A 15,696-nucleotide genomic window follows, 5' to 3' on the forward strand; every position below is an offset into this window, starting at 1 on the left:
AGAGAGGACGATCAAGACGCTGGAGAATTTGCTGAGGATGTGTGTGTTGGATTGGGGTGGCCATTGGACAGATCACCTGATCCTGGTAGAGTTTGTTTACAACACAATTATCAGGCGAGTATTAAGATGGCTCCTTATGAGGCTTTGTATGGGAGGCCATGCCGTACACCGTTATGCTGGACTCAGGTGGGGGAGAGGAGCATGTTTGGGGTGGATTTTGTTCAAGAGACCTCAGAGAAGATTCGGGTTCTCAAGCTGAACATGAAGGAAGCTCAAGATAGGCAGAGGAGTTATGCTGATAAGAGGAGGAGAGATCTTGAGTTTCAGGTAGGAGACAAAGTGTACCTCAAGATGGCTTGCGGGGTCTGAACAGGTCATTGACATAAACTAAGTTGAGTCTGAGGTTTATGGGTTCGTTCAGAGTGATTGAGCAGGTGGGACCGGTAGCATATAGGCTGGAGTTGCCTGAGGTTATGCGTGCGTTCCACAAGGTCTTCCATGTTTCTATGTTGCGGAAGTGTCTCCGTGAGCATGATCAGTTGTTGGCTAAGATTCCTGAAGATCTTCAGCCTAACATGACTTTGGAGGCGAGACCAGTGAGGGTTCTCGGGAGGAGGATCAAGGAAATTCGGAAGAAGAAGATTCCTTTGATGAGTGTCCTTTGGGATTGTGATGGTGTTGAGGAGCAGACTTGGGAGCCTGAGGCGAGAATGAAGGCAAGGTTTAAGAAGTGGTATGAGAAGCAAGCCGCGACTTGAGCTTGTCTAGCCTGGTCCCATCTGTAATCCATTGCTGGAGCGGGAATGGAGTATTCCAGCCGCCCATCTCTCTTGTTTACTTGGTCGTCTGGGGTGGTTGGTTGTGCGACTCAGTAACAAGATGAGGTGGTACTCGAGGTACAAAGTTTCCGTGAGGCAGGGTTTTGGGAAGGTTTCCTGAAATTAGAAGTTTCCAAAAGTGGAAAGTGCTAAATATGGAAAGTTTGATGTGAGTTAGAATTTGTCCATTTTTAGTGGTGGAGGGCCTTGGAGGGGCTTGTGTGGCCTTAGTGGCGGACTTTTGAGTCATTGTGCCTGTGTGTGGCAGTCTTTTGAGACATTATGTAGCCTTTGTGGCGGGCTGTTTAGTCAGATGTGTGGCCTTTGTGGCGGGCTCTTTAGCCAGATATGTGGCCTTTGTGGCGGGCTGTTTAGCCAGATGTGTGGCCTTTGTGGCGGGCTGTTTAGCCAGATGTGTAGCCTTTGTGGCGGGCTGTTTAGCCAGATGTGGCGGGCTGTTTAGCCAGATGTGGCGGGCTGTTTAGCCAGATGTGTGGCCTTTGTGGCGGGCTGTTTAGCCAGAGTGGTCTTTGTGATGGTCCTGTTTAGGACAGATTGTTTGGCCTTGGTGGCGGTCCTGTTAAGGACATTTGTTTGGCTTTTGTGGCGGCCCTGTTTAGGACAGATTGTTTGGCCTTGGTGGCGGTCCTGTTTAGGATATTTGTTTGGCCCTTGTGGCATGTATATGATCCCTGTGCGGTCATGAGGTATTTCAGTGAGGGGATATGTGGTTGGTAGGACATTTTGATGTCTTACGCGAGCCACGGGAAGGAAACCTGGATAGGGATAGGACTCAGACGTGTTCAGAATTGTTTGCTCGCGAGTCTTGGGGGACTTTGGTTCTCCTAATACTGCCATATTCTGAGACTTTGTGGTTTGGGAGTATGAGTGGTATATCGACTTCGGATGACGATCCGGGGGCACGCTGTATGGTGGCAACCCAAGAGACGAGTATTGGATTTTCCTTATATATTATGGCCTATGGGCTTAGGCCCGATGAGGAGCCAACATTATGGCATACAGACTTAGGTCTGATGAGGAGCCAATAAAAACTCAAGGTTTAGGCCTATAAGTAAAGGAAAGTCCAAAAGTCGAGAGCAAATAACGCCTAGAGCGTGAGTCTATCGCCTAGAGGTGACCTTCCGTAGATCGGACGGAGGAGTGCGGGCCATGGAGACGGTAGTACTATGTGCATCGATCAAAGCATAGTCGGTTTAGTGCGGACGAGTTTAAGTTAAACGCTGCGTTTTGGGTTTAGGGAAAACCCTTAAACTCGAGTTTTGTCTCTTTCGGCGAGTTTGGTCGTTTTTGAGAGAAAACAAAAGAGAGAAAAGGTTCTTGAGTGTTCTTGAGGATTTTGGGTGATTTGAGGATGTTCCTGTAGAGATCTGTAGCTGGGATCGTTGTAGGAGCTTCCTAGGAGCGTTGTTGTGCTTGTTTAAGGTTCAGAATCTTCTTGGCAAGGGTAAGTGCATGACCATGGCTTATCTAAGCTTGAGATCTCTCTGATTTGCTTGTTATGTGTTGTTAGGCTTGTTAGATTGATATTTGGGACGTTAGAAAGCTTTCTTGTGTCTTGGGATCGAGTTTTGTGGTTGTAGGAACGAAGATCCAGCAAGAAGCTTCAGGGAAAACACGATGCTCGGTATTGCATCTGTTGATGCACTTTGTGCGTCGGTCGATGCAAGTGTGAGGACGGCACGTAAAACCTAGGGTTTTCGTGTTATGTCGAGCATTTGTCGGTCGATGTAGTGCGAGTCTCGATCGATGCAAGTGCATCTATCATCGGTCGATGCAACCTTGTGTCGGTTGATGCATCTCCATCTGGTGTCGGTCGATGTAGAGTCCTGGTTTGTTATTGTTGATTGTTGATTGTTGGTTGATGGTTAGAGATGTCTCTATTGCTTGTGTGTATAGCCCAGTAGATGGGTGGATTGCCTTAATTTATAAAATACTCATGCATTGCAATTTGTGTTTGTGGTGCAGGTAATGGCAAAGTGTGATCGTGGAATCAAGACAATGAAGAGGAGGATGTTCTAGTGGTTCGCTTGGTTGTCTGGCTTCTGTTAGGTTGCTAGAGTTGAGTCCTAGAATGTTTTTAAGATTGCTGGTTGTCTGGCTTATGCTTTGGAATTAATGTTGGTTATTGGATTATTGATTATTTATTGGATATTGATATTGCTTATTTCCGCTGTTGATTGTGATTGTGGTTAGGTGGTAGTGGGTATGAAACCATTAGTTGTAGTTTATTTATTTATTATTTTCTTTTTTAAAACAGTTGGGTCGTTTCACTAGAAAACAATTTACAGTTGAGGAGTAATACAATTTTATATGATAAAAAGGAATCATTTAAATCCTTCATGATAATTGTGATTATCCAGAAGAAGGGAAATCAATTATATTGAAGAACATTAATGGAGAGATCCATAACATAATATTTGTAAGAAGGTATATGATGAGATGGAGAAAGCTAATGCTTATTTGGATTTGATACTCTAGTTTTCTCTCAATCTTTATTTAAAGCATTGTTATCTTGTTTTGATCATGTTTGTCAAGATTACTCTATAGGTCTGTTCTTTTTATTGTCGTCGGTGGCTGTCTCTGCAACAGGTTTAAATGACGGTGACAACAACAATCAAAAAAGCAAAACGACAACAACATAAGTAAAACGACGATGACAGACGAGTTGCCCGAGTGAGAGAAAATTATCGCTGGGGAGAAAGCAGAGTCGTTGGAATTTCAAGCGACAATAGTCATCTCAACAGTACGATTCCTTTCACAGTTTTAGCGACTCTTTAAATTGTAAATGCGGATGAGGCAATAATAAAGTGCAGAAAGTAAATAACACAAGAGCTTTGTTAACGAGGTTCAGTTTTTCCTACTCCCCAGGACCACGTCCAGATTTCGATTCCACTAGAACAAGAAAGCAAATACAACCTATTCGCAAACGCGTAAATCAAGCACAACCCTCTTAATTCACCACTCTGTTCTATAACATGAAATCTTAAGGATAAATCTCTACCCTTAACTAAACTCACACCGAGGCTAGATTCAAACCAAGATAACCTAACCTTGGGCTAAACTCCCCCTCAGCCTAGACTTCAGATCTTCAACACTCTTGAGAAACCTTCACACACACGTCACACCGACGAACAAAGAAGCTTGAACAACACAAGCACCAAACCGCGAAACTAAGCCGCACACAATGAGAAAGCTCTCTAGGGTTTTTATCTTTATCTCTCAGCTCTCTTACTTCTCTAGGAAGTGCCCAACACCTCCTTATATACCCATCAAGACTTCCTAATCACCATAGGAGAAGATTTCCAAATTCCATAAGAAAAAGACTTTTTCCTTTTTGCTATTTTCCTTTTCCTTGTAAAACTCTAATTTAATCAATTAAAGAAATATTAGTTTTCCTCTTCAATTCATCCTCAAACCGTCCTTCAATATTGTCTTCTCAAACCTTCTAGAAACTTTTCACACACATAAAACACCAACAATCCTGTATTACTTCTTGAATCATACACACACTACTTCAGACAAACCAATACATCTTCATTCTCCCCCTTTTTGACTATGCTTGTGAACTTATCAGTTCAAACACCTAAACACCATCACCAGACACATCTTCATTCTCCCCCTAAATGAGTCACAACATGGTCAAAAACTAATTGGAAAATTCTCATGGCTTTGCAATACGCGGTTGATAGCCTAGTACACCACCTCCGTAGAACTCATCTTTTCTAACCCAAATTTTGTTGCGCCTAAGACCTTCATGGTTAACCTCTTGAATTAACCTGAAACAATTCCTCTTAATATGTCCTTGAACTCCACAATGATAACATGTAGGACCTTGAAACCTTACATCATAAAGATTCTCTATGCGGCTCCTCTCTCTCAACAATCTAAAACATCTTGGCCTAATATGCCCAAAAACACCACAATGATGGCAAACAGGTTGAAAAACTTGTCTAGGTAAACTTTGCAATTCAAAAATCCTTTTACTATGCTCTTTCACAAATACAGTATCTGAAGCAATCTTTGAAGCAGTCTCTAATACAGTTCCTGATGCAGACATGATTTTTCCACTTGAAACAAACACCGGATCTGATTTTGAAACTTTTCCTTCATATCCAAGGCCACACTTATCTGTCTTGCCAATATTCATAATATGATCCAACTTCTTTGTACCATTATTAAGCATCCTCAAATTCTTTTGAGTTTCTTGAAGTTGTACTTTAGCTTGTGATGATTCTTCTTCCTTTTCTGTTGCATATTTCTCTGCTTCAACAATTTTAGCCTCTAACTCGAGCGTTTCCTTAATCAAAACTGAATTATCCTCAATTACTTTAAGCCAATATTCATACAACATCTCATACTTCTTACCAAGCTCTTTATAATCCATACTCTCTGAATCACTATCACTTTCAAATTCATGTTCAGATGCAATTGCAGATTTTGCTGCAGGTTCAGAAGCAGTTGCAGACACTGATGCAGACGCTGATTCAGAACTATCTTCAAAAGTTGTAAACGCCACAAAATTCTTCAGATCTTCTTCTTCATCTGAATCAGTTTCAGAATCACTAGTAACAACATTATAGCCTTCTTCTTTTGCTTTTGTAGATTGGCACAATCAGATCTTACATGACCATATCCTTTGCTTTCAAAACATTGAACATTCTTTGATGAAGTCCTCATCTCTTCACTCATTCTACTTTTCTTCTCTTCACCCTTACGCTTCAGATATTTAGCAAATCCTTTTGATAGCATAGCCATTGAATCTTCATAAGATGATACCTTAAGAGCTACTCCAATGTCAACTTCCTTCTTTATTGCTTCCTTAACTTCATCATTTTTCTTCTTAACTCTTTCAGCTTCAAATGCTTTGCTTAATTCAAAAGCTTTAAGAATTCCAACAAACTCATCAAAAGTCATCTCATCTAAATTTTGAGCTTCTTCAACTGCAGATATTTTTGACTCAAATTTTGCAGGCAATGATTGCTTCAGCTTTTTCACAAGCTTTTTGTCTTTGTACTGCTTTCCAAGAGCAAAAGCTTCATCTATTATCCTATAAAGCACAAGTCACATGCCCAATAAAATTAAACCACATCAGATTTTATTTTTTATTTTGTTAAAAAATGAATTTTTGTACAAATAATCGTGTAAAAAAAATTGAAATATGTTAAACTATTCGACTATCTCCACCTCTTTCTCATTTTTTTTCTTTTTTCTTTAAATCCTTTATCTTTACCTAGCCAATCATATTATGCTACATGGCTTTTACTTGATATTTTAAAATTTTAACTAAATCAAGGGGAAAAAACTAAATTAAACAAAAACATACAAAAAAACAAAAAACATGTCATGCAAGAGCAACCTCCTCAAAATTAGGCATTTCAGTTTTTAAAAAAATTTGTTCACACGATTTATGAACCCACGTTCACAGTAAAACCATAAAACCATATCTTCAGTTTTAACTAAAGCATTAACTCAATTTCATTTCTATTTGTTTTTAATTACTCGCTCTCTATTCGTTTTCTGATTCTATAATGTAGAGAAATTAGTAAAAACTATCACAGGAGGTCTCTTTCACTCCAATTCAAGGTATTATCTCATTATTTTAAAAATTAATATGTTCCACTAGATACTTTGTTTTTATGTTATAATTCACTATTAGATTGGGTTCACACTAAACACGGTTAAATTGGTGTGAAAATCAACTACCAAGCATATCAAAGTAATTAAGTTTGACGATAACCACACGACAACACAACGGCTCAGCTCAAGAAACTTGATCCCCTTCCTAAACGACTGGTATTGCTTTCTTTACTGTTCAAGCAACAAATATTTATCGTTATACTTTTGTATTTATTGGCTGTTTGATGAAAATTTTCCCGTACGTAGTACGGGTAGTATACTAGTTAGATATATCACATAACTTTGCACTAAACACAGCCACAATTTCTTTTTCTTCTATCCTTAGATTCTCAAATTGTGATGCCAACATATTCAGATTTTTTCTCTTAACCCTTGAAGTACCCTCAAACATATTATCCAATGACTTCCATGCTTTCTGAGCTGATACACATTGAGAAATTAACTTGAAGTGGTTTGAATCAATGGCATTGTAAATCGCTGTCTTGGCCGTTGAATTATAACTTGATAGCTTTTTCTCTCCAGCAGTCCACTTATCTCTTGGCTTAAGACTCTCAACTCCTTTGTCATCCACACCTTTAGGAGGCTCCCAACCAAGCTCAATCGAATTCCAACAATCTTCATCAAGGTTACTAATAAACGTTTGCATATGAACCTTCCAATATCCATAATTCGTTGAATCAAGCAACGGTGGTCTTGTCATAGATGTGCATTCTCTGTATGAATTCATCACTGATTCAAAGCTCTAACTTATTTCCTGAACTACCCTCACCACTTGTAAATGCGGATTAGGCAATAATAAAGTGCAGAAAGTAAATAACACAAGAGCTTTGTTAACGAGGTTCAGTTTTTCCTACTCCCCGGGACCACGTCCATTTTTCGATTCCACTAGAACAAGAAAGCAAATACAACTTATCCGCAAACGCGTAAATCAAGCACAACCCTCTTAATTCACCGTTCTGTTCTATAACATGAAATCTTAAGGATAAATCTCTACTTTTAACTAAACTCACACTGAGCCTAGATTCAAACCAAGATAACCTAACCTTGGGCTAAACTCCCCCTGAGTTTAGACTTCAGATCTTCAACACTCTTGAGCAACCTTCACACACACCTCACACCGATGAACAAAGAAGCTTGAACAACACAAGCACCAAACCGCGAAACTAAGCCCCACACAATGAGAAAGCTCTCTAGGGTTTTTATCTTCATCTCTCAGCTCTTTTGCTTCTCTATGACGTGCCTAACACCTCCTTATATACCCATCAAGACTTCCTAATCACCATAGGAGAAGACTTCCAAATTCCATACGGAAAATACTTTTTCCTTTTTATTATTTTCTTTTTCAACTCCAATTTAATCAACCAAAGAAATAGTAGTTTTCCTCTTCAATTCATCCTCAAACCGTCCATCAATATTGCCTTCTCAAACCTTCTAGAAATTTATCACACACATAAAACATCAACAATCCTATATCACTTCTTGAATCATACAGACACTACTTCAGACAAACCAATACATCTTCATAAACGATTATAATTTTGTTTTTGTCTATTTTTTGTTGTTGCTATCATTCATTGAGCGACATTAGAAAGAACAAAAATTCTGTAATACTTTACCATTCGTTTTCTACTGATATTTGAAAAGAAATTCTCCTTACAGAATCATACCAAGATCATCAGATCATTCACATACCACAATGGCCGACTTCACATCATAAGCTTAACATTTACAGAATCAAATAACCCAATATATTTATCCCCATAGTTAAAATTTTAAATTATTTTTAAAAATTCATGCGAGAAACATCAACTATACAAAAAAAAAAATCTTGACCCAATGTTAACCCCATAATTAAATCTAAAACGCCCGGATTTAATCATATTACGGTATATATCCATGATTCTCATATTTATAAAACAAATACTCCTTAAATGAAAACATATATTTGAAAATGTCTTATTCTTGATTTTGAATCTTTCCAAGTGAATCAAGAGCCTCAGTGCGGCTACGAACAATCTGATGGAAGACATCCCTCACTTTCCTATCAAATGGATCCAAACCATCTTTCATGGCTCCGCACACATGCATCAATTCTTGAACTCTCTCCTTCACCTCTAACCCTTCCTCATCGGTTAATGAGAAATTATCTGAATCAATTAATTCACTTAATATTCTTGAGCTCCTCTCGATTTGGTTAATCTCTTTAAGTAGTCCACAACCCTTCTTCTTTTTGTCTCTTTTCTTTGATTCATCCATGATCTTATCATGCAAGGACATGACTGGTACTGCCCACTGGAAATGCCTTGGGAAATAGAAATGGACATGTAAACCACGGTCTTGGCAAGGTATGGCTGCGACAAGAACCCATGTTACAAACAATAATATTGATGTCATCGTATAGACCGTGAGGGCTAGGCCATTGGTGGCCATAACATCGCTGGTTCGAGGCGTTGCTAGGTTATGTCCAATGCCTTGTAGCTGCCTAGCAGCCGACCATGACCGGGAAACGCTCCAAGAAAGTGACCTAAAATAGCCAATGTGTTGATTATGGTCTTTGTTGCGTGCGAAAGAGCGATTACGGTGGGCCAAAGTGTTAGAAGAGTGATCTTTCTCGTCTAGCATTCCGATAGCTAAATCAATCAAAGCTTTCTTTGCACGGTGGATTCCTCCTTCGCCAAGTTGTTGTCTTTGGCTAGTGTCCAAAGCGGATATGACGATTTCAATCAGTTGCTTCCATTGTCGGATTTGCTCGATACCATCACGGATGGCATTGCATACATCAAGAGCCTTGACACTCCTTTCGAAGTAGTCTTCTATCAATCGGTCCATTGGCTGTTTAAGAAGCTCAGACTTGTGGTTGAATATTATAACTCGGAAATCTTCTTGGCAACCAAGAAAAGAATCAAGAAGTTTCCCTATCCATTCAAGTGAGAGGATCTCATCATCAGCCGCAGAGGCATTAAGATCGATGAATTTTTCCGCTACTTGTCTTTGAAAAGAATCTAACTCCACCTCCATGCTCATAGGCTCGGGGAAGGCTGTTGGATCCATTAGGTGCGCTTGGTCACGACGCAAACTAAGTAATGACCTTCCAAACGAATATTCTGTCTCTGGCATGTTTGGAAAATAGATGAAAAATTGGCTTCAAGAGATTAATCTACCTTAGGAAGAAAGTGGTGATGAGAATCAATTGGAGAAAGGGATTTGTAGCATGTTTAAATGTTCGTTAGTCTCTCTTCTTTTCTCCTATTTCTAGTAAATTCACTTTCACCTTTGTTTTTTAAACCACTTAATTTGCAGTTTATGGTTACAAATAAAAGAACTAAGTGTTCCTAAATTGAATGGAGGGCGACGTATGTTTTTGTCTTTTACAGAACTATTTTTATACAATAATTTCAATTTGTTAAAAAGTTGTATGAAAGAATTTTTTTTTTTTTTTGAGAATAAATTAGCATTGTTTTGCTATATTTTCTACTATCTTGTTATGAAAAGTTTTATTGTTTTTTTTTTTTTTTGTCATCTAGGTTTATATTATCATTGAACAGATTACATCTGTTAAATACAAAAAGGTGAAAACAAAGAAATCACCTAAGACTAATCCCAAACAAGGGAAGCACTAAGCCCAAACAAGGGAAGCTTAAGCCGGCAAGTTACACACTTCCGGAAACAAAGGTACAAAGACTAAACAACCTAGAAAAACAGATTACTAAGGCATAAACAAAAACCAAAGATCTAAAACTGCCCAGCTGAATCAGAAAGAAGCTCACAAGCTTTCCCATAGAACCTGTAAGAGCCGGAGAGTACCAATAAGACCGGAAGTGCTATAAACCTTGATAGCACACCGTCGACAAACCATCATCAGCACCGGCAGGAACGAAAGCAAGCTCGAACGACATCAGAGAAACAGAAGCCACAACCATCCAGTCGCACAAAACAAGTTAAGAGAAGGCGAGCCAAACTAGGGACAAAGAAGAAACCTTGAGATTCAACCTGAGACAACAGCTTTAACCATCTACAGAATCAAAACTGGTGACCTCCTCGCAAGAGAACAGCTGAAAGACGATTCCACTACTATGCCTAAAACCCAAAACCACAACTCAAAAGAGCCGCCGAAGTGAGCTAGTAGATGGCTAGCAACAAAATACCATCCGGTTGACAAGCAGAAAGAACGAAACCTAGCATATAGCGCAAACACTGACTAACCAGGAGACCTAATAGAGCGGAAGAACTAAGGATTGAGTACCAACCAACAGAGAAGGCAAGTTTGAGAGAAGACACAAACCATAAACTTCTCTTTGCAACCTGAAACCAGCGGATGTAGCCACACTAACACAAACAACACCACCTTGTTGAAAAACCCACAGTCCAAAGAAGAGAGAAACGAGAGAAGTACCATACCAGAACAGGAAACGACATACGTTCGTCTCCTTCAACCCATCAGCCACAAGAGAACCACCAGAACCGAGCCACAACCTAGACTAACCCATTAACAAACGGATTGTCTCTACCACAACCAAATCTTGCTGCCGATGGCTTCCCCTTCTTCAATCGATCTTCGCTTCAAAGGGGATCTTGACAACAGAAGAGTTACAACAGCGAAAACAACAGAGATAACCAAAGAAAACAAAGATTAAGAAGCAAGACGAAAAACTAAACCCTCCCACAGCTCCGGCATGAAGCCCGGCAGCCGGAGAGAGCAGATCGAAGAAATTTTTTTTTTCTCGCGGCGGCTGGTCTTTGGGAGAGAATTTAGGGCGACCTCGAAGTTTTATTGTTACGCAATAACATTTTTTTTTTTTTTTTGAATTTTAAAATTCTTAAGCTTTATGAATTGAACCAGTCGGTTTAAATTCTTTTTTTTTTTTTTTTTAATAACATTTCACGTTTAGGAACACTTAGTTCTCTGCCTCAACGTGCACGGTGCTTGTTTGTTGACATGAGAACTGTTTTTAAAAGTTCATTAACTAATGGTGCTAGTCCTATGCATTGTCGCCAACTTCATTTTTAAAGATAACAATTAATAACAACCATAACGTTCAAATTCACTAGCACACCAGATCCGATAAACAAAACCAAACAAGCCTTAGCATAATCAATATGGTATAGATCCAAACGGTTCCTATATATATATAAACTAACCCCATCTTATGTTGTGGAGCATTGGTGTCTTTCTACTTATTTATTCACATGCCAATTTAGTGTCGAAGCTGCTCAAGCAAATAGCAAAGGCTTGAAAGGCAGAGAGAGGATAGCGATAGTCCATAGTGAACATGTCCTTGCCCACTTTCCCAAACTGTAGTATGATCTTCTCATGATCTGATGGCCCTGGCTGCTGTGCTGGTGCTGATGGTCTCGTGGTCAATGTTTTAGTCGCATCACTACCAGAACAGGGCTGAACCGTTGCGGCGGATACCAACTGGAAGTTCTTTACCGAGGCAATTGTCACTCTCCCTCTGAAGTTAAGGCACCAGCATTGCAACTGTGGGTGCCACCTTGGCGGTTTGTTTCTTAGCAACAAAGGTCCCTCCTTTCCTTCTTCTTCTTGCGGTACAACAATGTCTGAGAACCGGGCGCTGCTGAAATCTCCTGAGAAGTCGAGTATCTTTGAGGAACCGATGCTGCGGAAAGCTTCATCAAGGGAACGTTGCAGAACCTCAGGTTGGCCAGGGACAATGCCGCCGGTTTCTAGAGCCAAGGAGGGGATAGAGTGCATAGTGCAATGCATCTTGCGCGGTCCACGGGTTCCAAGCAGGTTCAGCTCATATGTAACCTGAGCGACGTTGTAATTTCCAGAGGGGACTTTGGGTGAGACTTTCTTGGAGTTGAACCTACGACTCCGGTTTGGTGGTGACAGTATTTGGCAACCGTTGTTCGCAGGCGCTGTGTCGTATATTATGAATTTTGTCCCAAGAAAGTTAGACCTGAAAATGAAGTAAAACAATGTTTGTAAGAATTAATTAAGAACTCAATCATGTTTTGGAACGACTAAACTTTCTTTTTCATAATGTTATTAATTTTCCTTACCTCAGTTTGGCAATGTAAGTGCTACTTGAGCTTGAAATGTTGTCAGCATCCATTGATATCACATACTCTGTGAATGTAGTTCTCCGTGTGCGCTTTGCCGAGAGAAGAAACTTTCCACTTTCAACAAGTAAGGCTGTACAAACATTAGTAAAATGAGCCACTAGTACATATATATATATATATATATATATATCAAGAGTCACAAAACTAATTAAGTAACATAGAAAATTTGAGTTTTCCGTTATCTTCAAGAACTTGATAAGTATAGAATTTAATCGTAACTAAGACATGTCTTCTACTACATTTTGAGTCCAATGACCAAACAGAGTTTACTGAAGAAGAGGTTTAGTAAACGAATGACTAACCAGGACTAAGAGAAAGGTAAAGATGGTAAGTCATATTAGACTTGTCCCTTTTGATAAAACATTGTATGGTTCCCTCCCTAGGCCCCGGCTGCACAAATAAAAAAATCCTCAAAATAACCAAGATAATGTCCAAACGAAGTAACGAATAACAAAACCTCGAACCTGTTTCAACGAAACAGGAAACGTGAGTTTGCCGGAGAACTCAGGACTTTTCACAATCTCTTTACACATTAATCTCCACATTTTGCAGACACCAGCACAAGCAACAACTTGTTTACGAGCAGGCCACGTGCTCTCGCTTTCATCCAACTTTCTCATCACATCTCGTAGCAGTTCAGCTGGCAAATTAGCCCAACGAGTGTTCTTGATTACAACAAGATCTTTATTAAGTGTCTCAACCGATGCACCGTGAGATTTACTCTTCTCATGAATCCCATTAGACACTTTAGCTTCGAAACTACGTCTCGAAAAGCTCCCTATACTATCTCTAACATCACGAACAATGCTACGAAACGACATTTCTCTGAATAGTACCAAAGCTTCTACTTCAGATCAGCGCTACAACAACATGAAACAAAACGTTATGAGTAAGAATCTTAACATAAAGGTCTCAAATTTAACAAAGTTATAGTTTGTGATTATACCAAAGCGACCTAAATTAAAGAATTATGGAAATGTGAAGACGAAGAAACAATTAGAAACGTTAGGTGGAACTAATTAATTTTATTTTATTTTTCCTTTATTTTACACAAATTCTTGATATTCCCACAATTATTTTCAAGAAATCAGTCTTTAGATAACAATACTAACTTAAACTTCTGTACCTCACAGGATTCGAAAAGCTGAAGCTAACCTAAAATTTCAAGAACACACAAGACAAACAAAAAAAATAGCTTCCTTTGCAAATTCAAGAAAGCTTCACATAGCTTTTCAAGAATCTTAAGACACAAAGGTCAGATCTTTGGGCATATATATATATATATATATATATATATGTAGCAAAGCAAAGAGATCAAAGCTAAACCCATAAAAGACAAGCAAAGTAAAAACATTAACTTGTAAGAAATTCAAAGAAGACAAACCTATGTTTTCTTGAGTTTGAAAGTATTGGAATATTAATCACTCACGTATGTTTAGGGATTGGATTAGTTAGTTTCCTTTCCTCACTTATGTATATTCGAGAGTATCATAGCATTTAGGATCGAAGATATGTTATTCTGTATATATGTAAGTGAATCATTTCTCAATAAGAACACACAGAAGTCCTTTCAAACCCTTCTTCCTCTCTGATCTTTTCATGGTATCAGAGCGGGTCGATCCTTGTGGATCGATTATGATGAACGTCGGTGATGAAGATGACAACGATGAAGATGGTGCCTAGATCCGATGATGAAAAGATGCGATAGTGGAAAGCAAGAAGATGAACATGAAGAAATTTTTGCCATCTTACGTTCTGTTAGAACCCGACGAACCCGACAAACCTAACGAACCCGACAAACCTAACGAACCTGACGAACCCGACGAACCCGATGAACCCGACGAACCGACGAACCGGACGAATCCGACAAACCTGACAAACCCGACGAACCCGACAAACCTGACAAACAAGAACACGACTTGAAGGATTTGAAGGAATCCTTGTGTCACACACAACTCTTGTGTTGTGACATCAACGACAAGAAAAACCGAAACCAAGATGACTCAACGGTGGAGTATAACACTGTGATGAATACCGACCAAAACCGAGATGTGAAGATGAGGACATGATCAAGTTTAAGTTGGGCATTTTCTTGTCTCACGTGATGTCGTGTTTAGCGAAAACGAATTTCCGTTTGCGCTTGAGGAAGAAGAAAAAGCTGAAACTTTTTTGGTGCCAAGAATCGGAGCTTCTTATCTAAACGAAGAAGAAGAGATACGTGACTTAAGCTCACTAAATCAAATAGGCCCAATTGTTGAACAAAGCCCAATTGATGTGGTTTCTAGAGATGCGCCTAATTTGTCAAGTCCAAATGCTAGTCACGACACCACAATTCCAACTTCACCAACGGAGAATGTTGACATCGAAATAGAGCCCACATCTCCGAATTCACCACCAAACTCGACTTCTCGATCTGCTTCTCCGATTTCATCATCTGACACATCTACGTCCTCATCACCGGTTCCTCAAAACGAAGAAGAAGAAATCCAGATTCCGGAGGTTGTTCCACTCCGCCGCAGCCAACGGCCACACAATCCGCCAGTCAAATTGAGAGATTATAAGACTTATACGGCTCAGACAAGCTTACTGGGTAATTCTAAATCTTTGTATCCAATTGAAAATTATGTGAGCTGTAAACGTTTTTCAGCTACACATCGGGCATATCTGGTTGCAATCACAGATGGTGTTGAGCCAAAGACGTTTCAACAAGCGGTTAAGAGTAAAGTATGGAACAAAGCTATGGGTTCGGAAATAGCTTCTCTTGAGGAGAATAATACTTGGACCATTGAAGATTTACCTCCTGGAAAGAAAGCGATTGGTTCGAAGTGGGTTTACAAGATTAAACACAATTCTGATGGCTCCATTGAGCGATACAAGGCGAGATTGGTCGCTCTAGGAAACAGCCAAGTTGAAGGTAAAGACTATGGTGAAACCTTTGCTCCGGTTGCCCGAATGCAAACAGTCCGTATGTTCTTGAAAGTGGCTGCAGGAAATAATTGGTCTGTACACCAAATGGATGTGCATAATGCTTTTCTCCATGGGGATCTAACCGAAGAAGTTTACATGAAGCCCCCACCTGGTTATTTTGCGAGTGATGAGAAGAAAGTTTGTAGATTGCGCAAGTCTTTATATG

At 39.6% G+C, this 15,696-nt stretch overlaps 1 protein-coding gene and 2 pseudogenes across 3 annotated transcripts; all 3 read right to left on the reverse strand.

Annotated features, from left to right (window-relative positions):
* Positions 1 to 4,500: 4,500 nt before the first annotated feature.
* LOC147924508 (uncharacterized) lies at positions 4,501 to 6,928 on the reverse strand (annotated as a pseudogene).
* A 1,183-nt stretch (positions 6,929 to 8,111) lies between these two features.
* On the reverse strand, positions 8,112 to 9,777 carry LOC104757919 (protein BYPASS1-LIKE pseudogene; annotated as a pseudogene). The gene has a single exon (XR_015587431.1). The product of XR_015587431.1 is annotated as a protein BYPASS1-LIKE pseudogene (transcript).
* A 1,685-nt stretch (positions 9,778 to 11,462) lies between these two features.
* LOC104757920 (tubby-like F-box protein 5) lies at positions 11,463 to 14,103 on the reverse strand. 2 transcript variants are annotated; one of them, XM_087494237.1, is made up of 5 exons: positions 13,948 to 14,103; positions 13,028 to 13,423; positions 12,866 to 12,953; positions 12,501 to 12,633; positions 11,463 to 12,397 (listed from the first exon to the last, which is right to left on the reverse strand). In XM_087494237.1, exons 2-5 carry the CDS (start codon positions 13,382 to 13,384, stop codon positions 11,656 to 11,658), a joined length of 1,320 nt encoding a protein of 439 aa, XP_087350363.1. In that variant the 5' UTR covers positions 13,385 to 13,423; positions 13,948 to 14,103; the 3' UTR covers positions 11,463 to 11,655. The 2 variants fall into 2 exon arrangements, with proteins under 2 accessions (XP_087350363.1, XP_019094787.2); XM_019239242.2 differs by lacking the exon at positions 13,948 to 14,103 and having other exon boundaries at positions 13,028 to 13,494.
* Between the last annotated feature and the right edge of the window lie 1,593 nt (positions 14,104 to 15,696).

This window comes from Camelina sativa, chromosome 17 (genome assembly GCF_030686135.1).
Source record: "Camelina sativa cultivar CO46 ecotype springtype chromosome 17, ASM3068613v1".
NCBI classification, from domain to species: Eukaryota; Viridiplantae; Streptophyta; class Magnoliopsida; order Brassicales; family Brassicaceae; genus Camelina; species Camelina sativa.